We start from the raw sequence: 24,354 nt of genomic DNA, 5'->3' as shown, positions 1-24,354 counted from the left end.
GTATAAACATGCAAATAGAGAAGAAAAATTCAAATAAAAGCAATGAAAATCTAAAATAAAAAGTAAAAATTAAGTATAACAGATTTAAAAAAAAAACAAAATTGGAAACGAAAATCTAATAAAATATTATTGTTTTACACTAAAATTGGTGTTTGTGTGTGTGTGTTTGTGTGGGGTTATGCTTGTTCAAAATTTGCTAAGCGAAATCTCTTACAAATTGAAATTTATATAGAAAAAACATGTTTTTTTTTTGTTCTGTAAATGCTAAAACTATACTTTTTGTTATTGGGTGGTTTTTTTTTGTAATTTTTTTTTTTAATTTTTTCTGTGTTGATTATTGAAATGTGTGAAAATTAAAATATCTAGTTGATGTCCTGTTTATTAATCAGCTTCAAAATAACCTTATCGCTCTGCACATCCAAGACATAGAGGCTATTGTCCTTAATCTCATTATTGAGAACCTCATCGGTGACAGAGACATGAATGCCCGAAGGACCCGAGATATAGACACAACTCTTGTTGGCCTCATTGAATATATTCGAACCGCTGCCCGAATATTTTGAATGCATACTCCAATTATTATAGAGAGCCAAAGCAGCTGCTGCAGCCGGACCGCCATTCTCATTTGCATTCGCAGTGGCCTTTAGCATAAACTCATAGAATCCTGGCAATTTGTAGATCTTCTGCTGCAATTCTTTAGCCGTATTCGAGAGCAAATAAATGGCATTATAGCTGCATCCATCGATACTGGCATAGAGCGTCAAACGGGGTGCAATTGTTCTGCAAAAAGAAAAAAAAATACTTTAACAAATATTCATACATATTCTTTCGACTCTAGGAGACTAAGTAGTTTAACTATTTAACAATCTTGGTTTTTCAGTTATTTTAAATAAAATTCGTTAAAAAAAGCCATTTTTGTTGGCATAAATAGTATAATTCTAAGATTTAGCGATATCAGAATGTTTTTTTCTATTTTTTTCATAAGAATAGCAAGTGTAAGAAAGAGATACACTTTTGTTAGTTATCACAGCAACTTTAAGGCAACAAGAGAAAAGGGCCGTACTGCTATACCATTCATAAACGTTATCTTTACGAATTTTTCTTAGAAATGTGTTTGGTAGTAAGCGAACTTTGATATATTCAGCACTATATTTAGCATTAATAAAAAATCAGTGCATGGGATATAGGTTAGACTTCATTACAAATTTAGTCAGTAGGTTATAGGGCTAGCATCCACCCAAGCTAGAAGAGTATGAGTTCTTAAACTCATTACTATTACTGAGTTCTCTTTTAACATTACTAATATCAAGTGCAAACATCCCTGTACACGAATCTGCCCAAACTTTATAGTGCTTTATAGTATTCGAAATTTGTCATCCGCATTGAGAAGAAAAAGAAAACTAACTCTCTCTGGATTGGACTGCATTTTCAACAATCAATAGGCTAATGGGTTTACATAAAGCATCCTTAAAGGCTGTACATATGTAATGCAGGGCGAAATAAATAAAGGTTTTCATTTGATTTTGTTTCTTTTCGTTTCTATCTTCAAAAAATCGAAAACGTTGGCAGAAGTTATTTTTGCGGACGTAGACGCAAAAGAAGGCAGGCAATTCGTTCCTTGATAAGGTCTACATTGCATATGCAATTGCTATTAAATGTAAACATAATCTAGTAAATAAATTTAAACCATCACATCGAAAGGTATATAAGTTTTAACTTACTTGGCTCTCAAAATATTAAACATTCGTATTCCATCGGCTAGACCGCAAATTTGTATTAAATCATCCTTGGACATGCTGAAAAAGAATATAATGAGTATTAAATTATATATTTTAAATACAATTATGATTGAAATATATCAAGTGGCATATAAATGGTTGTAAATGGAGTGAATTTCGTCCCCTAAAGTATGCAATAAGCAGTAGAAAAATTCGCTTACGTTATGACGTAATGAAATATGGGAATGTAATATGTTTACAGAACATTTCGAAGTTTCAAAGGCATACGAAAATTTATAAACGAATTCTTATTGTCTATTGCATACTTTAATGGACAAAGTTCCCCCATTTCTTTATCGAACTAATTCAATCTTACTCACCGCATAATATCGGACCCGGAGAAGTGAGCAAAAGTAGTCAAGTAGGCCGTCAGACGATGCTGTGTGAGCCATTGTGTCACTTGTGCGGGCGTTGAATCCGGCATTATGTTTTGATTTTGCTAAAAAAATGAAAAGAGAAAAGATTCATTTAGAAGGCATTTTCTTTTAATTGGTGGTGGGTGAAGGGGGACACTCACATAATCATCAATATCCGCTGGTACATGCTGCGGTGATACCATATTGGTGGTATCCATTAGTTTCAATGTTGGTGAATTGGTCGATGTCACTGAATTGATGGCAATTGGACTGCTGTTGCTATTGCCTGGCGATGCATTCGATGTGAATGGCAGCATTCCATCATATTTTGGTATATGCACAGGCGAATTGGGCCAAAGTTTCATACTAAAAGAATGAGAAGAACAAAAATTGTTGTTAAATCAGCATTGATTACATATGTATGTAAGTATGTATTTATATATGTATGTACGCCTACAAATTCTATAAAATATCTTTAGGTAGGAGCGGCGGCAACAAGCGTAATGATCCTTCAGATACAAGCGCATGTTCACGAATGCCTCTGCCTCGGTCACAAGCTGAACGAGATGGCATAGTTTCTGCCATGGGATGCGATGGGACGAAGAAGCTAAAGCAAATGCCAGTTTTGTGGTTGCTTTTTCTCTATATCGCTCTCTCTCTCTCTATCTCTCTCTGTCCCCTTATATCTCTCTCTTTGGAGGCCGTAAACGATCTAGTTTGTTGCTCTTAAAAGTCATACATACTTATAATCAAGTTTATAAATATATATAAAAATATCTACCTTTATATAAAAAGATGTACTTGTTTTTTTATGTAAATACTTTGTTATCCACTTATCGGTTATCTGATATTATTTGTTGCGGTTGAATAACTACAATATAATAAAAATTCAATATACATCTCATCTCTCTCCCTCTATCTCTCGATATATGTGGATACAAAAAAAAAACTTTAGTTTTACTTAAATCATGTTTAATGCATCGTGACCTTCCGTTGTTCGGTCAGTGCAACTTTTCTCATACCCTACACACTCACTCTCAAGTGTAAAGAGAAAATGAATTGAAACTTCAGAGGGAAAATTTTATTGCAATTAATGTCACAACATGGTTGACATTTCATTAAGTTCAATAGACTCAAAAACTCTACACTCACTTGGTTAATTAGAAAAAATTTCTAAAAAGCAAATAAATGTATTAAAGTTTTAAGAAGTTCACTTAGCCCTAAATAAAAACAAATTAGAATCATAAAACATAAGTTGAAGTGGAGAACATTTTAAGTTAAGTAAACGATTTAATGTTAATTTTGGAGTTAGCTAGTAAATTATGTGTTAATTAAATAAAAAATAGAAAGTTAAGTAGGTCAAGACAGTTTTAAATACATTTGGAATTCAGTAATAAATTTGTAATTTATAATTAAATGAAATGTATTTTTTAAAAATAGAAATAACATTTCTTTCGTTCATGTTAAGAAATTAAAAAATTATAAACTTTAAATTAGTATCCAAACAAGTAGAAAATGTTAATGTAATTCGTACATTAAGTGGAAAATATTAACTTAATTTTTGACTGAAGTAGAAACTTGTAACCATTTGCAAACTATTTGTAAGTGTTATTATAATATAGATTAATTAGTACCTATAAATTAAGTAAATTTATCATGTAATAAAAAATAACTAACTTTAGAACTGAGTAGAGAATTTTTAGAATATTTCAGAAATTTAAAAGACCTAATAAACAATCTAATGATTTTTTTAGTTAGGTGAAAAATATCAATAATAATTAACAATTTGTTTATAAATAAAAAAAAATAAATAAATAAAATATCCGAACAAAATTCCAAGTAACAAAAACTTGTAATTAATGGATATACAATTAATAAATAATAATTAATTAACAAGAATACAATTTTTTGAATTACTTGGAAAATTGTTAGAAAATACTTGAAGCAATTAGAATATTTCTTAAACCAAAGAGATCACGTTTGTATTGTTTTTAATTAAATGATAATTTAAGTAAAGTTGAAAATGTTAAGATAGTTCCTTAACAAAGCAATTATTTAGTAGGTTGTTTTAATTATTTGTTTTGAATTTTAAGTAGTGTAAGTAAATTATAAGATAAAACGAAATTATTACACTTTACTAAAATAACTACTGGCAAACACATAATATACTTTATAGAATTCTTTAAAATGCTTTGAATTAAATAATGTTTTAACTAGTTAAAAAATGAAAGTTTTTTATCTCAGTGGAAAATTTAAGCAAAAAATCAAAAAACATTTCACTTTACTGAACAAAACAAAATCCTGGCATATGTATAATTAGAAATTTCTTATAGATCTACATACTTTGAACGATTTAAATATTTGGTTTATTACTTCAACCGATGAGAATTTCATTAAGTGAACGAAAAAATATATATTTTGCTTATATGTATTTGAGAAAACTCTTCGCTATGCTTATTCAATTAGCACTGGAAACTTGTCTAAAACAGAATTTCGCATAAATAAATTATGAATTCGCGTTTGTATCTAAATAGATTTCAATAGATATATGTATTTGTATATACATAGATATTATGGCACTTGTACGGCAGCCAAGAATGGCTGAAAATTGACCCCCTCCCCCGACCCCACTGAGCGCAGTCTTCTTTGCAATACCTTCTAAAAGGTAGCGTACATCATCCATATTTTAGCCCTGTAAACAAATTGGTAAAACCGGTTAAAAGCCACTTTTAAGCACTATAAATAAACTGGCCAAAAAGAAAAAGCTCTCTCCTCTCTCACTCACTCAATTGTCTCTGTCTGTCTTCCCGTCTGTTGTTGCTCTCCCTCTTTCTCTGTGTCTCCCTCTCTCTCTCTCTCTCTCTCTCTCTCGAAGAGAGTCCTTTTGTGGTTTTGGCTCCTCTCCACAGATTTCCGTCCTCTTTTGTGCGTTCTTAATTAGTTTGATTGCTCTCATTTAAATTGTTTGTGTCTTTTTGTTTGTATTGATCTTTCTTTTTTTCTTTATGCTTGATTGAGTTTCGGAACATTGGAAAATTCCATAGCAATTGGAAATGATATAATGTAATGTTCACTTGAACTTGTCCGTAATTGTTGATCTTGTTGTTGTTGTAGTTGTTATGCAAATATTCATATAACTCATCCCGACTCATATCAGATCTCGTTTATATAAATCATAACTAGCTTAGAATCTTAACAAATCTCTTGATATGCACCCCTTACAAAGAGAGAGAAAACTGCATTATAATTGCCGGATATATACAATAATAAACCCAATGATATACATATAAATAAAGAGAAAGAAAACGATATATATGTAAAAAAAAAACTTCTGTATACTCACTATTCGGGACTGTAACAGCCTGTTGTTGTTGTTGTTGCAATTGCATTTGCCTTCGGCATTATCAAATCCAATGATATATCATTCATTATCGTACATTCATAGCTTGGCTGGAATTTCTCTTGCTCGGATTGTGGTCGCTTTTGGATTTTCTCGCGATCTTGCTTATGCTTACGATCGGCCCCTTTTAATTTGAAAACCTGTAAAACAAGACAAGATCAAGTGGAATTCAGTGGATATAAAGTGGCACCTGTAATATGCAACGTTGCTCTCACATAGGCGTAGTAAGCCAATAGTCATTCGACTCCTAGAGTATCGATTAGACATTGTCAAACTACGACTATTGGAAAATCTTTAAATAGAGTTTTCATAGGTCTAGGAGAAGAGATAATGCTTTGGCAGATAAGATATTACAAGTGCTTCTATCTGGTTTACTTTGGTTTTATTCTTTGATAAGATCTCTGAATTTAGTAACAAATCAGTTTCTGCTATACATTTTAATAGGTATTATAATCAGTGACGGATTCGGGTCTTCATTTTAGGGCCATTTTATTGTTTTTTTCAGTGATTTATTTCTTTTCCTACATACAAACTCTTTTTTATAACAAATTCAAAGTTTTTCGAACTATTTCTATAACATTTTTGTCTTTTCGTCTTCCAAATCGATGCATTCGTATCTTTTCTAGGTTTCTTGTGCATCTATTGGCCAATAAATTGAAATATTAAATACCCTACGCTTAAATAATCCTAGATCATATATGGATCCCAATAGATCATAGATGGATCTATAAAATAAACAAACCTCCCTGAATCCATAGATACCCTTCCAAGCACTAAAACGAGTTCTCTTCGTATAAAGAAATAGAGAATTATAAGCAAAGGTAGATTAGGAACCAATGTCGTCCCGGGTACTATAATTAAAGCTGTGCGTGGAACTAGAAAAACTTCATAAGGATATATCCTTATTCGAAATAATTTGGATGGTTTTGATAATATTAAGCCGAATTATAACCTAACCTGAACCATAAAGTACTATGGGATCTGTATAAATTTTTAGAGGTTTAAAGCATTTTAAAAATTTCCGCCTTGATCATTGGCTCCAATTCTGTCTATATTGTAAATCCAGCACGGATTTTAAGTACATTGAACCCATCTTAAACGACCACAATTCGTTCTAGCATCTTGTTTGTTGTTCAAAACATTCTTCAAGGGAAACCACAAATTTTACAGCTAAATCGCGTACAAAATAATGCCAAAAAATGCTAAAACGGTCGCACTGGACAGGACTATAATGTGTATTCGGGGTTTCCCCTGTTTTATTGTTAAACACACACAGAAGTTTTACGTTCAATTAAATTTTCCATCTATTTTGTAGGCATTGTGAGGTACTTATTTGAGGTGTTCGTTAACTGAGGCTCCACTGTATATATTTTACATACCTTAATCTGACAAGCAGCTGCATGGACAGCCTGTTTGGTGGCGCCACTGGCATTGCTGGTGCCGCTGCCATTGCCGTTGCTGTTGTTGTTATTTCCATTGCCGTTTCCTCCATTGGCTGTGGAGCGTTCCGGTATCGGAGATGATGAGGCTGTTGTAGAACTATTGCTGTTATTTCCACTGCTGTTGTTGGTGGTTGCATTTGTTGCATTAGTTGTTGTATTTAAATTTGTATTTGTTGTTGTTGTATTTTCTATATAAGTTTCAATTTGTAGTCGGAATGGTACACCCTTTTCGCCACCGTGCTTCTTTGGTGTGAATTCAGTTGAAATGCAATTGACTTTGATATAAACACCGACTTCCTTCAATGGATCCCAAAATATTTCAACCGTATTCAATGAATTCGAACTCAATGGTTGCGAGACATGACATAGGCCATAAGATAATGGTACATCCACTTCAATGATACGATCACCAGGACGAGATTGTTGCCATTGTTGCATCTGTTCGCGTTCCATAAACTGTAAGCGACGCTCATGGAAACAGATTTTTATGACGCTCTGTGAAGAGGGGTAAGAGTAAAAGAAAGTTAGAGGGGTGAAGAGGGCCGACAAACAAAATATTTACTTATATATATAAGTATGTATGTACATTTTTTTGCATTTCAAACAGTTCGTTTTGTAGTTCTTGTTGTTGTCTAAATTAAGTTTAATTGGGGCATATTAAAATCAATTAAGGAAACAAGCCACATGCGCACACACACACGCATACACACATTGCCAGAAAGAGATAGTTTATGCTAGAAAGGGATAGATAGATAGAAGTGATATTCCCAACTATGTATTGTCCACATCAAGTCTTAATAGAAAGCATACTCATAACAATAACTCAGTCAATTTAAATGGCATTTTTTTTCTCTTTTCATATGTGCATGTATATTTCTTTTTTTTTTGCAAATTACTTTGAACTCGGTCGTCGTTGTCGGGATGTGTCAACAGGAAAGAGTCAGATTGAAAAAACATATGTATGTATATATATGCATATATATATTTCTCTGTCTGTCTGTCGGTTTGGTTGGAGACCTTGACTCACCTTCAAAATCTTATCACGATATAAAGATAAATCACCAATTTTCTTCAATTTGATCTCATAACTTTGTCCCTGATTAAGATAGGTTAACGTTTCCTCATTATTTTTGGTGGCTATCGAAGTGGCAGCAGCTAAAATGTACTGAAATCTTTTGAAGAAAAGAAAAAGCAATTTGTTTAAGTACCACAAAAAGTTGCAAAATTTGTTTAGTCTTACTTGTGATCCTCGCCGTGGGATGATGAGCCATTGCTTAGTTCTATCTTGGCTGCATCGACCACAGTCAATTGCTTGAGGATTTTTTCAGGTGCCGCCTGCGTTTCGACTTCTACAGCACCATAATTGGCCTGATTGTTGATAGGCGATCCCTGAGGTGAGCCACAACCGCAAATGGGACCAGCAGCTGAGTTACCGTCATTTTTGCCTCCACCATTGACCTCTCTGGTATCCTTTTGGGCATCAACCAGAGGGGATTTGGCGGCATTACTATCCAATTGCAATTTGGCATTGGGTTTTATCTGCTGCTGCTGCTGCTCGGTTTGCGGTTCCTGTTTAAGAGCCGTCAAACTAGGCGAAAACGTTAAAAAGTTTTCACTAAAGGAAAAGGGGGGTATTAAGTCTTGGTTCAAAAACTTTTGAGATATCTATTTACTTGTTCAAATATGAATTACTATTGAATTCGGCATTCAAATCAAATCCAATATCATCGCTCCAGCTGCTGCGACCTGAAAAAATACAAAAGCAAATGATTTATAAATAAATATAGGTACATAAATAGTTTCTAAAATTAGATCTATCACAGCTTTGGTAGTTTCGTTTGATCATAAAGAGTCTTTTTATTGATTTATTTATAAAAAGGGAAATCATTTTCCTAGGTTATGTTTCATTCAATTCTCATGTGCGTCTATTGACCACTATCTCAAGATAATGTCGTCCACTTGTAGTAAATTTGAGATAACCTTTATCTATTAAAACTAGCTGTCAAAAACTTTCTAAATGACGTCAATAAAGGCCGAAAAAATATAAATAAAAATCAGTTAAATGCGTGTATTGGGCTATCGAACGTTTATATAATCTATAATAATTTACACTGAAAACTAATTAACAATTTGCTCAACTTAACCAAAAAATAGACAACTGTCATTAAAAAGCATTTATGAAAACAGGAAAAATTGTAAATACATTATACAAATTTTTAATATCTTAAATTTTTAATCCAAGAATTAAGGTCCCTCACTTTTAGATTTTAAATTTGTATTCTTCTGTTGGACAACAAGTAAATTTTATAATTTATACATTAAGTTTACATGTGAATTGCTTTTAGGGCATTTTGTTTAAAGTGCCTTTTAGTATATTCCTACTAAAGGGAGAAGTTTTTGATATCCCTTAGACGTCGACTGTCGAAGATTGATAGATTGAATGAATGTTGGAAATTCGTATGGTTTGAAAAGTGTCTGTCGCTGAATTCCTTTAAATTCCGCACTTTAGAAAGGTTATATATGTATACATTTTTTGTGAAAAACAGAGTTTCTTACGAACCAGAGGGATTTTGTTTTGGAATTCTTGAAATCCTGTGCTCTTTAGTTGAAATTGGTGTGCTGATATGGACTTGAGGTGTTCCTCAATGATGATCTTGATCTTGAATATTTTTCCTGAAATCTTGCTTTATGATATTTTTTCGGAGAAGAAGGTGTTGAAAGGTTTTAAAAGGTGTTGATGTTAAATTATATACATAGGTACATATGAATACTTGGTTTATTTATAAAATGTTAACAAAAGCAAATTGCCTTTAAAATTTGGAAAATTTGTGTATAGATAAGATCGATTGAAAACTTTGGGATACCAACAAAAAAGGTAGAAACAAAGTTAGCCGGGTTAGATAAGATATACAGAAGGCCTATATATAAATAAAACATAAGATGGTTTCCACTCTCATCCTGATAGTAGTTACTCATAAGTGTGTAAAGAAAGCTAACCCTCTATTACAATATAATATTTAGGGGGTTAGATTTCTTTTTACACTCATGAGTTCAATGATAATAATAATGAAAGCTTATCACAATATAATAGTTAAAAATAAATATTGAACTGCTGTCATGATGTTTCATACACAATTTGAAAATAATTTGATAGAAACCTAAACAATTTGGCATCAAATTTCATAGATTCATGGTAAAACATGGTTAAAAGGAAAACCAATAAGCCAGCTATATATTTTAATTCTTAATCCCAGATATATGTATTTACAAATTTGGCTAAATATAAATGTCACCTTAATAGAGAACTATAATTTTAATCGGTGCATTTACATTTATTTTCACTATTCAAATAATGCAGTTCCTTTAGCAAACTTTACAACCATTTGTTTCTATCCTAACAGATCTAAATGTTTTTTTTTTCTCTCTGTTCACACGAGTTCGTAATTTGCTTTGATAAATTGATAGATAAATGGTTAAATGTTTAGGTGAGGCTAAAATAGAATAGTACCAACCATTATACTATATATATATATATATATATATATGGAGAGATAAGAGAATCGATTACAAGCAACAGATATAGAGAGAGAGCTGTTACATAAATTCGGAAATGAAAACAAAGGACGTTAAATTTAATGTTAGTGAAGGCCTATAAAATTAAATATATTCTCTCAGATTGCACAAAGGCTTTTGCCTATTGCCTTCCCCCTCTTTAGTCTAGTGGAGAAGGGGCGGAGATAGAGACAACAATTCAGTAAATTGCTATAATTGTAGGTTTTTTTTTTTGTGTTTGTTCCTATAGCTAGAGTTAACAATTTGTTTTCAGTTTAGTTTTTAGTCTCTTATCTCGGTATACATTAGTCGTGTGGTTGTCGCTGGGATGATAAGCCATCAGTCAGTTAGTCAATGGTCAAGTCAAGTGGGAGACAGAGAGGGGAGAGAAAAAAATGATATGGCTGACACATATGTATGTTTTTTTTTTTGTGTTTTTGAATAATTAGGCCAATGGCAAGTGAACAACCAAGAGTTTGCGTGATTTTTAAAACCAAAGGGGGGGAAAGACAGAGTTTCTAGAGAACAATAGTCATAAACCAGCCCCCCATTCAAATCGCTCAAATCTCTCGCTATCTTTTAGAGAAAAGGTGTATGGAAAACTACCCAGAACTTCATCAGTAGATAAACCGCTATAAACTTAATATCTCTGAGAAGTTCTTTATATCTTTACAACTCAAGTCGAGTCGTTTTTGTGAAGTTTTTCATTTCGAGATTCTATTCTGGTGTGTGAGTTGCTCTATTAATTAACAATTTGTTTTTGGCCTGACACATATGTGTTAAGTTAATTATTCTTCGATATGAGAAATATTGTGTATGAAAAAAAAAACCAACTTGTTAATTTCATTAAGCGTTTTTTTGTTTCTTCCTTTCTTTCATCGTCAAACATATCTCAATAAACACAATTAAAATTCAAGAGAGTGCCCATTGATATACCCAGTAAAATATCCATTGATTCCCATTTAGATTCAATTGTTTTTTCCATAACAGAGAAATCCTTTTCTTCTTCTTCATTCTAAAAGAATAGCTTTCTATTGATAAATTGTTTATTAAAGAATTTCTCATTTTTACAGGGTATTTGAAAGTCGCCTACTCACATGTGTACATTAAACAAAGTTTTATGATCCAAACTGGGATTAACCAGGCTAAAAATATATCACAAACATTTCTGTGCATTTTTTCTTTGATAATTTACTTTATATTTCAGAATGGATCATAAAAGTTGTTTTAAGTACATACATACTTATGTAAAAGGTATACTTTATATATACATCTGTTAGATGAGACAAGCGTATTGACTAATTAGCAAAGTTATTCGGCAATTTATATATGAAATTAACACATTTTGTTTCGAATAGAAAGAGGCACCAAAAATAACGAAACGAAACGAAGAAACTGACAAAAAAAAAATGTGCTCTAACTCTCAAGAAACGTGTTGATCGTTGGATTCAATCCCAAACTCTTGTGTGATGTGTCCAAGGGTAACAAATCTCTACTAAAATTATCGATAATATACTTTAAGATCTATCTACCTTTTTAACTACATACCTAGACCTGTCAAGAAATGCATTTTAAGACCTTTAGAAAATCCAAATCCTCTATGAACATTTTTTCGATAATTTCAAAAATTAAAACTACTATCTAAGATCTTTTCTTAATTAAAACCTTCAAGCAAAAAATAAATTTTTGCAGATGTCCAATAATTTGACTTGATTTAATTTATAATTCCCAACTACTTTAAGCATTGGGAGTAAATGGTATGACATTTCTTCGGACTGGTCGTTTCTTTTGTTAAAGATGACCTCGAGCATTAGTTTATAATTCCCAATTTGTTAAGGCACAAGAAAGAAGTATGAAAGCAAAAAATGAAAGTAGCATCTTTTGGTAGACATCATCTCGAGTGTCTTTTAAACTGAATACACTTAACTTAATAAGTTAAGTAAGGCTTAAATAATTTTTACTAAAAAAAGCCCTAACTTTTAATTTTGTTAACCTGTTATCGATTTATGTTAACATTTTTCGGTGCATTTCTTTTGTAATTTTATTAGGTAATAAACACAGAAGAAAGGTTTCCCTTTGTTTGTTTTTTGTCTCTGTTGCTTATCGCATGGAAATAAAGAAGATTCTTACCTGAATGCTTCTCCCTTTTGTGTTTATCTTTCTCTTGATGTTCTTGTTGCTGCGCCTTATGGGCATTGGGCGTGGCTGTTGGTGAATTTTCACTTTGACCAATATCCAATGAATCCCAATCCATTCGTCTCTTGCGCGTACCGCTTTGGTGCTGCTGCGAGTGTGAATAAATTGTCTGCACGTCTATAATTTGTGGTCCTGGCGATGAATCCTTGGACGTTGGTCCGTCTGTGACGTAGAGATCTAAATGTGATCAATCTGATCTGATCGTTGATTGGATGGTATGTACATATGTGTTATGGCATTTATCATAATCAAAATGGATGGATGCATGATGGAATGGATTTTCGTTTTTGGTTCGTTTCAGTTGACTCTCTTTAACCTTACCTGTCCAAGATTCCTCTGAATTTGGTGGTGAATCAACAAAGTTAATCACTTGCTCATAGTCTGAACCAATATGCTGATGATGATAGCCGCTAATAAAATGACGATTTTGGAGCTAAAATGGAAAAATGGGGAAATTTACCAGTCAATTAGTTAGGTTCATACGTTGTTTTGTTTTTGTATTTTTCTCAGCTAATATTGTTACTTTTTCTTTCTAGTATTCAAATGTTTTTTTCAATTAATGAAACATCTCGTCTCGTCTAGCCGCCAGAGAGGCTATGCCCTCTTCTCATCATCATCATCGTCAATATTATCGCTAAGTACCATATAGGGGTCCGAAACCTTGCTGATAATCGTACAACAAAAACATACAATTTTAGTATATATATACATATAGAAATGGCACAGCTGTCTGTGAGTGCCTCTCTCTATCTATCTTTCTTATGGGTCGCTCTCTCTCTCTTACACTCTCCCTCGCTTTATCCCCCGCTTTCTCAGGAAATCGATTATGCTTTAGGTTATGTTTTTGTTTATTCAATTTCTTATAAAAGATAAGGGCCCCCGGGACCATGTCTCCATGTTCATATGCCCATGCGGTATAACAAGAATTTTTGATCAAGAGCTAAGCAAAGAAGAATCCAATACAAAGTATTTCAAAATCGACCCAAATATGTTGGAGAAGGCGGGGCGGGGCGAAGCACTCGTTACTTGCATTCTGGATGCTTATGGAAGGGGCGTAAAAATGGAAGGCGTCCACGTGGGAACTTACATAACAACTGTCAACTGTCATCTCTCTATGCTTAGTTTATTTGCTAATCAGCAATCGAACAAACTAACTTTAAAAGTATAAATTTTATCAATTGTTTGCAGGCCTGAATTCACCTTAGATGACGCCCGAGGGCAAACCTTTCCGTCCTTTCAGTTCAAATATTACATGAGATATTCTCTAGATCTAAATCCAGTTCTGATTATTTGTTCTGAAGCCCTAATACATATCGAGACATCTACTATGATAAAATAGGCGAAATTTGCGGACCTATTTTTCTAACAAAGTAAGATAAAGAGAAGCCAAAAAGTTTCTTTTAGTAGAATTTATTATATAAAACTTTGTCTAGAAACTGAAAACTAAAAGGAAAATTCCATTTTACTACCAAAGAAACTATTGAAATAACATTTGTTTAAATATTTCCAGGCATACATGTAAATAAACAATAGATAACTAATAAAAAATAAATAAACTTTGTATAGCTTTAGTTTCAGAGGCAGTCTATCGAGTTCACTTAATAAAGAATTTTTCTCGTTTACGTATCAGGCAGTGAGAGCCATAGATGTACATATATTCTTAGGAAGAGTTTCCTATAATAAATAAATTAAACGTAATATCAAATTCCTAGTCTCTATAATGCTTAACTTTCTAAGAGTTTTGGCCTGGATGGTACAGAAAAGGAGAGAAAAGAGGAGTATATAGAGAAAAGCACAAGCAAGTATCGTAGTCTCCTTTGAGAGAAATGATCATAAATACTTAAATGTGACGCAGAAAAATTTGATCAACGCAAAAGAAAGAGTCATAAACCTGTGACGCACATCAAGCCTTACAATAAAAAATAAATTTTGTGTCTGAGAAAGGATCATAAATGAATTTGATCAATTTACATTCATCAGTTGTTTCTCTGTTCCCAGTCCGGATATCTCTTGCTTTTGCATCTGAAACAATGTCTTTTTTTCGATTTAATTTTCGTCTGATTTTTCGAAACACTACGCCAAAAGCAGTTTTCTAAGTGGTTTTGATGTATTATAAGACCCATGTCCAATTTGAATTAATGTTTATTAGGTTTTTCATATAACGAAAAGAATATAACTATTTAAAAAGAACTACTTTAGATAATGTTTACTTTTCGTGAAGATTTTCAAGTTAAATTGTAAAATCACTTCCTTAGGTGGTTCTCGCATGAATTACGAGCTATGGGCCTATTTGAAGACAATTCTTCGTCGAGTTTTACAAATCACTAGGTCACACGCTTTGGGCATAAGGATTGACATCTTTACGCATGTTTTTTCGTCTAGTTTTTCAAAATACAGTAATACTGCTGGAAGGCAAATGTAGTAAGACTATTCATGCGGTTCTTTAGATAAGTGTTATAATCAAAAATGAGAAGTTGGATTTAACTGGGGCAGCTAATTGATCCAAATACTACTATAACGAGATCTGTTTGATGATAATTTTATTATTTTCTATAAATTATTTCCATTTTATTACACACTTAGTCGATTATTCTTCTAATAACAGTCATGATCTGATTTTATGAGTAAAGATTTGTAATTTTTTCTCCAATCTATCATTTATTTTTCAGAATAGTCGAGTTTCGATTCATTTCTTGATATCTTTTATGTATTTGTATGCCTGTAACAATGTGTAAAATATGCTTACCTGATTAAGATTTCCACCGACACCGTTGTTGTTGTTGCTAATTTGAGGTGTTTGTATGTTGCTGTTGTTGTTGGTATTGTGGTTATTATTATTATTATTATTCGAATTTTGATATTGAGTACGACTCAAACTTTGATTGTATTCCATTTGATCGTCGTTGATATCGTTAAATAAGTTTAAATCGAATTTTGTTGTTGTTGGATTATTATTATTATGTGATGTTACTACTTGTGTTGTTGTTGTTTTTTCTCCTTCCTCTTGTTGTTGTTGTTGTTGTGTATATTGTGGATCAAAAATACTTTGTAAATCCAACAGTCCGGAATTTTGCGTTAAAAACGAAAGCGCCATTCGTGTACGTATATTAAAAATTTACGTTTAATACGTTTCGATTCCCGATAAGTTCCAAAATATATATATATATTTTTAGCGTTTTACCACAATAAGCAATTTATGTTTTTAGCACGAGAAACACGGTGGTTTTATATATAGATTTTTCGATTCATAAAAAGGATGTTACCACTCGACAAATTTCGCCAGCAATTTTGGCAAGTTTCTTGTAATTAAAATAATTCCCCACACTTGTTTTTGTTTTTTTTTTTTTATATTTATAGAGTATTTAAAGTAGAAACAGATGCAAATATTGATTGTTGATAATAAATCTTCTTCTTCTTCTTTGTTGGGTTTTGTTTTTTGTCTCTCAGTTTAAGTTAACATTTCGACAATAACAGGTTATTATATACAGAGATGTAGGATAGTTTAGATTTGAAGATAGTTTTCATTTAAAACAGAGCACAGCACATAGGAAAAAAAAATAATAGTTTTTTTTTCTTTTTTTTACTTTTTATCTCTCTTTATTGACGTAGTTCGACTAACAACCAAATAATATCTATAGTTTTTTTGCTTTGTTTTGTTTGTTCTTATTTTTTTTAGGGTTTTTTGTTGCTTTTTGTTTTTGTTGTAGAATTGATCAAATTCGTTGTGCGTTATGGGTCGTTTTACAACTTTATTATTGTATTTTTGTTGTTGTTGTTGGGGTGCCCGGCCGTATTTAACAAACGGGCAACATTTAAAACAGTACAAAAAATGAATTGTATAGTTTCTTAATACCGGTGGTCTCACGCTGACGATGGCTTCGGAGTAGGGTGTTTTCAATTTTTAACAGCATTTTGTTACGCAAATACATATAGCTTGATTGTGATTTATAATATTTTGGTTCATTTGACATGCGTTGCATTCGTATATCAGATTTCTCCATTTATTGCAAAGTTTTTTAAACGTTATTGAAATGATAGAACGATTTTTTTGCTTTCGTTAATTTTAAACGCCCTTTTAAAGTGACGTTTTATGGTTTTTATTGCAGTTTTTTTAATTTATTTATGCACTTGTTTTTGTTTTTGTTTTGGGGGGTTAAAGTCACTGTCAGATTTGGGCTGACATTCTAGCAATATTTTTTAGCTTAACGCTTCACAAGAAAAATATATAAAATATATTTGAAAATTTGCAAACAATTTGTGTTTGCATAAAGTTTTTTGGTTTCAATATGTTGCTCTATTTTTTTTTATTTGAGTCACTGTCAGATTTTTGACATATTAATTAGCGTTAGTTTTTGTTTTTTTTAAGGCACTTGTATGACTTCTTCTTCTTCTTCTTTTTGAAGGAGACGTTTTCTTCCTTTTTTTGATTTATTGAGGCGGAGGGTTGCTCTGTCAGATATTTGACATTTTATTGTAGATAGATTTTTGTTTGGTTTTTTTTTCACTTGTTTTGATTTTGATTTTTTAGTTAGATTTGATTTGGGATTTTATATATACAATATATATATATATTTTTTTTTGACCGTGTGCACACAACTATTCCAGACGCGTTTCCAATTTACTCTGGCGGATTTTTCTTAATTTTTGTTTTTTTTTTGCTCGCTGTATTAGCGCGTTTTGAGTTTAATCGCTCTCCCCGACAAAAATATTTAAAAGAGCGAGAGAGTGTGTGAGAATGCGGGAGAGTTGTATATATACATATATGTAGGTATAATATATGAGTGTGTATGGGTGTTATTTATAGAAGGCCCCCGACGTTTCGTACCCGTTAGTAGTCCGTAGTCTTCTAGGCTGGAGCTTTTTTTTCTTTTTTTTTAATATTATTTATTTTTCTGTTCAAATGTGTATTGGTGGTGCTATATTTTCTTAATCAACGATTTTATTAGAGCCTTTTATTTATTTATTTTCTTTGAACTGGTTTTAGCTCTCACTCTTGTATATCTGTGGTATATGTATGTATATATTTCTTTCGGTGTATTATATCGTTTTGCTAATTTTTAATTAACAATCCTTTAGAAAATAACGTATTTTACACGGCAATTCAATTTTGTATTTTAAGTGTTTGTTTGTTCGTTTGTTTGTTTGTTACTTTTTTATTGTATTGCACTTGGTTTTTTGTTTGATTTGAAAACTTTAAAAGTCCTTTTTTGCCAATTGTTTTTTTGATTGATATTTTTGTTCTGCTTTTTTCTTGGCGCTAAAGGAGCACTTTTACTCCAACGAAGCGAGGCTTCGAAAAGCCCAAAGAGACGAGCATTTTGTGCGGCCAGAACCTTGGACGAGCGTCATCCAACAACCAACACGGACACGAGGTTAAAATATCAATGAGTTGTGAGAATTCTTCGCCGTTAGTGGGAAACTACAGATACAGTTTCAGATTCGGATTCGGAACGGAATCGCGGAATTTGAACGCACTTAAACAGAGGCACACACACTCACACCAACGACAAACGACACAGAAGCTCTGAAAGAGAAGAGACCCCAATCAAATTGAAACCGAATGGCGGGCCCCGAGCCTATAACGACGATGCTACTGCTGATCTGCTGATGATGGTAGTAGAAAAGGCAACGACAACAACAATAACATCGACGACGACGGAGACGACGACGACTTGTGATTACGGAGACGTAGCGGGAGCAACTACAGACACAAATACAATATTCAATATAAAGTCCGACTCTTTAGTAAATGTTATGGGGGGATGCTGCTGATGCTGCTCCGACTGCGATGCTGCAACGTTGACGCTGAATGTTTCACTCTAATTGATTGTGGCAACAACACTTGAAAGGGCTTTGTATCGTTGTATTTGATATTGTTGTTGTTGATGCTACTGCACTTGTTGCTACTGCTGCTGTTACTTCTCTCAGCTGTTTTGCACGTTTTCTTATCGCGTTTTTGTGTCTCTGTCTGGCTTTGCTCTGCTTTGATTGTTGTTGTTTTTATTTTCTTTTATCAAAATACTGCCACAGTTAAATACAGTTGTCTCACTCCCACACACATAGATGTAATGCGCACTTGACTTTAGAGGCTGAAGCTGCTGGCTATTGCTGGTTGGGTTTCTTTTTCTTGTCCGCCGACAACAACAAATTAATTGTTACAATTGTATGACAGTTATAAAGACGAAATTTTCCTCGATTTAAATTTCTTGTTGGCAATTGAATTAAATTCAAAAAAATTTATTGGCTCGCTTGATGAATGTGTGTTGTTTTTCTCTTTTTCTCTCTCTCACTGAGTGCTGCTGCCCACGCTGAGCTTTTTTGCAGCTGCTGCTGCTGCGCGCGTCGATGACGTAGATAAGTTGGCAAAAAGTCGAAAAACGCTTTACGCGTTTCTATTTATTCTTCTTTAGCTATTTTTTTTGTTTTGTGTTGTTTTTTTTTTTGTTGATAAACAAATGAAAACGCTGACTGTGCTGCTATATATTAAAATGACTTGGTTGATTTTGTAAAACGCGGCGAGATTGATTTGGAAACTTGTATTATGGACGATGGAAGCAAACGTACTGATTTGGTCACAAACGTCACACGCTAATATAAACTTTAGGCCATGGGAGCGTGAAAAAGACAGAATGAGAGTGTGTAAGATAGTGGGAGAGCCAAGGAGAGAGATAGGGAGAGCGATTAAATACAGGCGGTGCTTCTACGCATACTTGAAAAGCTTCCAAAAGCGAGAGAGAAAGAGAGTGCAAGAGAGAGAGCAACTAAGTGCGTGGGAGAGCAGTTATGACGTTCGTTTATTGTTATTGTTGTTTTTGGTGATGGTGCTTCTCTTGGTCAGCGAGTCAGCTGGTGCTGCTTCTGCTTCAGCTGCATTGCATTTGGCCTAAATATGGCGACGATCAACCGTTAGTCTGGTACTTCATACACTGAAACCAATTAATATGAAATTCTTAATTTGCATTAATTATCAAAACATCAGTTTGACATTTTTTGTTGTTGTTGTTCTTATTGTTTTTTTTTCATTCATAAGTTTAGCTCGTGTCGCCCCAAACGCGCTCTGCGGTTTGTGATAATTGAAGGTCCTAATTGAGCAAAGGCCAATTTTAAGAATTGCCGAATAAGTCGAAAAAGTTTATTATCATTTGTGTATTTGTATGTACAATATTTTTACTTATATGTATGTACAGACAAGCATTCTTCTTTCAATTGAAGGCAAATTAAATATTTCTCAATTGTTTTTTAAATTGCCATCAATAGCAAGGTTTTTTTAAGTGAAATTAATTTATTTTGCACAATGAAAGTCAAAGACGCAATTCGTTGTTACAGTTATCGATCTTTCTTGCACATTTTTTTAAACGTAAAATAAAATGAAATGAAATTGTCTGCCTACCCCCACCCATCTTAATTAATCTGCCATGAACAAACATTTTTAGGGGCCTTTTAATTAACATCGCATCGATTGCTGTTAATTTATATTAGCTAGCAGCATTTGCTACACAAAAATCAAGCGAAGAATTTTTTTATGACCATTGATCAAATGAACCAAAAATAAAAAAAAAAGTCGTAAATGGAGGATACATATGTCTATTCCCTGTCAATCGATTCAATAAAGTTTTGCAAGTGCAAATTGATTTGCTAATTTTGTGAGCGCCTGTTTATAAATCACCAAACGAACAATTAACACACTTAACACCAGCTTTGCGGTTTCAATTTCGAAATTGGCGCGCCGAGCACAACGATAACACTCTCTGCAAAATTGTTACCCAACTGTAATCGATTGTTTTGGTGTATCGCCGGATATCGATAGACAACGCACTGATTGCAATTCAGGGTTGCCAGACATCAGCGGCAAATACAATTTGTTTGTGAAATTGTTGATTTTGGGGCATTTAAATGGAACTATCACCGGTTAACCAAAGCCTAATCGAGGACAGGAAACCTATATTAACTGCCGACGGATTGGTTCAGACCTCCAATTCACCCTTTGAGCCGGCGATCTCACAGGAGACGCAAACATCGAACGGTATTGGTGGTGGAAGCGGCGGTGGCAGTGGAAGCGGTAGCGGCAGTGTCAGCGGACAGTTGACAGTGGATCAGCTTGAGATTGAAATTTTGCCAATAATATACGATATAGTCAGGTGGTAAGTGTTCCGCAGACAAAGGAAATTTAAATAATTTCTATTGCGTCTTAAAATTGGGCAATTAGTATTTGCAATTCTTGTACCAAAACACAATTTGCCAACTCATTATATAATTTAATACATTTAGTGTGGAAAAGGATCCTCTGGAGAACGCTGTGAAATTGCGCGAATCCCAGGACTGCAATCACAAGGTGCGCCTGTCCTTTCAATGTTAAACGAGTAATGAAAAACCTCTTTTACCCTATTCGTAGATCTTCGAGTTGCAAAAACGTTTCGAATCGGCACGGGAGCAAATTAGGCAACTGCCCGGCATCGACTACAACAAAGAGGAGCAACTGCAGCGTCAGGAACTTTTGCGTAGTCAACTGAAACTCAAACAGCAACTGATACGCAAATATAAAGACACTGAATTCTAGTCAGAACCGTAGCAGCATAAGCAGACGATATGGTTCTCAGGCTATTGATGAGATATTTGGCAAACAATGAGCAGCTGATCCAGCGCATGGCTGATAGTTATCCCATGCGACGAGCTGCCCAGCTAGTTGTCTCCATGATGTACCGGGGCAAGAGCATAGCCAGGGAACAGGGTCTCCATGATATGACGCCAGAGCGTTTCAAGTGAGTACTCTGTTTTTTTTTTTTGAGTACATATTTTCATTCAATAGATTCTTCTCTTTCCAGGTCCTTTATAAATCTGTTTAAAGATAATGTACGCAAAGAGATCGAAGGGGTAAAGCAAGATCTTAAAAATAAGAAGAAATAGGTGAAAAATGTCAAAATCAAATTTGTATATAGGCAAGGCATAATAGGCGTTCAAAATTTTCAATAGTTATAGTCAGGAATTACCACTCTAAAAATAAATTTTATTTCTACTTCAATGATCCAGTTTGTCATATGACTCGTTTTATGTAAATTTTATGTTTTGGCTCCAATTTCCTATATTTTTGTAGTAAATTGAATTTTTGGTTAGATAAATCGCGCAAGATGGCAAAATTCTATCAAATGGCTGTAATTGTAGGATCATGTCGCATGACCTATCATCCGTCTATGATTCGGAATAGAGATGGATTGGATGACTCGCCACCGCCACCGCCGCAAATGAAACGTGAGTTGCCGTCAAGGAAAATGTGTCTGGATGCCCTAAGCCGCACGGAATACGATATACTGATAATTGGCGGTGGTGCTGTTGGATCAGGTTGTGCCCTGGATGCAGCCACACGAGGTTTAAAGACTGCTCTGGTGGAGGCTGATGACTTTGGCAGTGGAGCTTCATCCAAATCGAGCAAATTGCTTCATGGTGGCCTTCGGGACTTGGAGCAGGCCATTGGTAGACTCGATTTGGCTGCCTTTCGACGGGTGCGTAGCGCTCTGAGAGAGCGGAGTTTCATTGCCAACATGGCTCCGCATCTGAATCAACCAGTGCCGCTCATGTTGCCCGTCCATCATTGGTGGCAGACTCCAATCTATTGGTTAAAATTATCCATTTACCACATGATGGCTCCGAAGGGCAATAAAACGTTTCACTACATCTCATCGGACAAGGCCATGGAGATCTTTCCAATGCTGCGCAAACGCGAACTTTGTGGAGCTTTCGTTTTCTATGAGGGACAGCATGATGATGCCCGAATGTGTTTATCGGTGGCTCTGACCGCCGCCCGCTATGGAGCGGATGTCTGTAATCATATGCGTGTGGTGGAGCTAATCAAGGACAAAAAGTCACCGGAGGGCAATGTCATAGGAGCCAAGGCTGTGGATCAATTGACTGGCAAACAGTATAAGATCAAGGCCAAAATGGTTATCAATGCTACCGGCCACCTCAGCGATGATATACGCAACATGGAGGATGCGGAAGCTGCTCCACTATGCACTCAAAGTTGGGCATCTCATATAGTTTTGCCACCTTTCTATTGCCCCGAGCAAGTGGGCCTCTTTGATCCCCATACCAAGGATGGTAGAACCATTTTTTTCTTACCCTGGCAAGGACACACTTTAGTGGGAACCACCGAAGAGATGCGAGATCCACATGCATTGCCACAATCCACGGAGCTGGAGGTGCAACTTCTCTTGGAGGGCATTAAAAGCTATGTGAATCCTCACTACTGGGATGTCCGCAGATGTGATGTCCTGGCCGCCTGGGGTGGCTTTAAGCCGCTGCCCGTTGAATCGGATTTGCTGCGGCAGACGCAATTGAGAAATCATGTCATTAATCTGGGAGCTGGTCAAATGATCTCCATTGTGGGTGGCACTTGGACCTCGTTCCGATTGCTGGCCGAGAAGGCGGTAAATGCCGCCATTCAATATGGTGATCTGCAACCACTGAGACCTCAATCCGTGACTGGTTTGTCGTGTAAGTTGGATGGCGCCTCCGGCTGGTCGCCCAAGATGTTTATACGTCTCGTCCAGGACTTTGGTTTGGAGCGTGATGTGGCCGTGCATTTGGCCAACACCTACGGCTCGAATGCCTTCAAAGTGGCCGTCAATGCGGACAGCAGTGGCAAATCTTGGCCCATCATTGGCAAACGGCTGCACACGGAGTTTCCCTACATCGAGGCAGAAGTCAATCAGGGCATACGGGAACATGCCTGCACTCTGACCGACATGATTGCTCGTCGCCTGCGTGTGGCCTTCCTGAATGTTCAGGTGGCCGAAGAGATTCTACCCAAAGTGGCTGAGATTATGGCTGCGGAGCTGAAATGGTCACCCAGACAAAGGAATCAACAGATTCAGGATGCACGTCGTTTCCTCTACACTCAAATGGGTCAATTGAATACCGAAGATTCGCCCCATCTAACGATTCCCATTAAAATGTCCATAAAGCAAGTGGAGAAATACGCCGGACAATTTCGTCAACTCGACTTGAGCAATACGGGTTATGTTTCCATTTCGAACTGTTGCAAGGCCATGAAATCCATGGGTCTGAAGGAAGTGCCCATCGATCTGATGCATGATGTTCTCCGTGATATTGATTGTCATGCCCAGGGCAAGGTAAATCTATACGAATTCCTTCTCCTGATGTCTGCCGTAGTTCATGGCGATACGGCGTACTTGAGATATGCCAAAATGCACACCAATGAAAAGTTGTCGGTGCTGGCCAATCAAAATGGTTCACGTTTTGTTAAAATGGAAAGATCTGGCGGTGGTCTCTAACTGGCTGAAATGTCCTTTTGTTTTTTAGTATCCTCTCTCACTAATTACCTAATAATAAACTTATCCAGAGGGGTGAGAGTATTCTGTTTTAAATGAAGTTTGTCATTTACTTTTAGTCCTCTTAATCTTATCCCCTTTGGGCACAATATCAGTTTATAGTTTTTGAACTGCGATCAAAGGGTCAACCAATCGAATCGAAGTCTCTAAGAGCTGATGCCAGAACCATGTGAAATGAAGGTAACTCCAGACTAAAGGAATACTCTTTGCCATGTAATTAACTTAAAGAACTTACTTCTAGTCTTGTCCTGCCTTATTTTATGCCCTTATAATAAAGATTTTAGC

General features: G+C 34.8%; 5 protein-coding genes across 5 annotated transcripts; 3 read left to right on the top strand and 2 right to left on the bottom strand.

Annotated features, from left to right (window-relative positions):
* Window positions 1-126: 126 nt before the first annotated feature.
* Window positions 127-16,131, bottom strand: LOC6637967 (uncharacterized protein DDB_G0283357). Its single transcript, XM_023182068.2, has 12 exons — window positions 15,471-16,131; window positions 13,046-13,157; window positions 12,659-12,886; window positions 8,650-8,722; window positions 8,217-8,591; window positions 8,004-8,148; window positions 6,914-7,471; window positions 5,478-5,674; window positions 2,296-2,500; window positions 2,099-2,217; window positions 1,722-1,796; window positions 127-780 (listed from the first exon to the last, which is right to left on the bottom strand). Exons 1-12 carry the CDS (start codon window positions 15,816-15,818, stop codon window positions 363-365), a joined length of 2,853 nt encoding a protein of 950 aa, XP_023037836.2. The 5' UTR covers window positions 15,819-16,131; the 3' UTR covers window positions 127-362.
* An 8-nt stretch (window positions 16,132-16,139) lies between these two features.
* On the bottom strand, window positions 16,140-17,256 carry LOC111519846. The gene has a single exon (XM_023182081.2). The coding sequence runs from the start codon at window positions 16,723-16,725 to the stop codon at window positions 16,537-16,539; it is 189 nt and encodes a 62-aa protein (XP_023037849.1). The 5' UTR covers window positions 16,726-17,256; the 3' UTR covers window positions 16,140-16,536.
* Window positions 17,257-20,553: 3,297 nt separating this feature from the next.
* Window positions 20,554-21,281, top strand: LOC6637854 (mediator of RNA polymerase II transcription subunit 9). Its single transcript, XM_002060943.4, has 3 exons — window positions 20,554-20,865; window positions 20,993-21,056; window positions 21,117-21,281. Exons 1-3 carry the CDS (start codon window positions 20,618-20,620, stop codon window positions 21,279-21,281), a joined length of 477 nt encoding a protein of 158 aa, XP_002060979.1. The 5' UTR covers window positions 20,554-20,617.
* Window positions 21,282-21,310: 29 nt separating this feature from the next.
* LOC6637948 (protein NCBP2AS2 homolog) lies at window positions 21,311-21,743 on the top strand. The gene is made up of 2 exons (XM_002060944.4): window positions 21,311-21,483; window positions 21,547-21,743. Exons 1-2 carry the CDS (start codon window positions 21,311-21,313, stop codon window positions 21,626-21,628), a joined length of 255 nt encoding a protein of 84 aa, XP_002060980.1. The 3' UTR covers window positions 21,629-21,743.
* A 64-nt stretch (window positions 21,744-21,807) lies between these two features.
* LOC6637949 (glycerol-3-phosphate dehydrogenase, mitochondrial) lies at window positions 21,808-24,105 on the top strand. The gene has a single exon (XM_002060945.4). It carries the CDS (start codon window positions 21,850-21,852, stop codon window positions 24,010-24,012), a length of 2,163 nt encoding a protein of 720 aa, XP_002060981.1. The 5' UTR covers window positions 21,808-21,849; the 3' UTR covers window positions 24,013-24,105.
* The last annotated feature ends 249 nt before the right edge of the window (window positions 24,106-24,354 follow it).

The sequence above is a fragment of the Drosophila willistoni genome, assembly GCF_018902025.1.
Source record: "Drosophila willistoni isolate 14030-0811.24 chromosome 2L unlocalized genomic scaffold, UCI_dwil_1.1 Seg72.1, whole genome shotgun sequence".
Lineage (NCBI taxonomy): Eukaryota > Metazoa > Arthropoda > Insecta > Diptera > Drosophilidae > Drosophila > Drosophila willistoni.
Note: the sequence above shows the minus strand (reverse complement) of the source record. Positions and strands in the feature narration are given on the sequence as shown.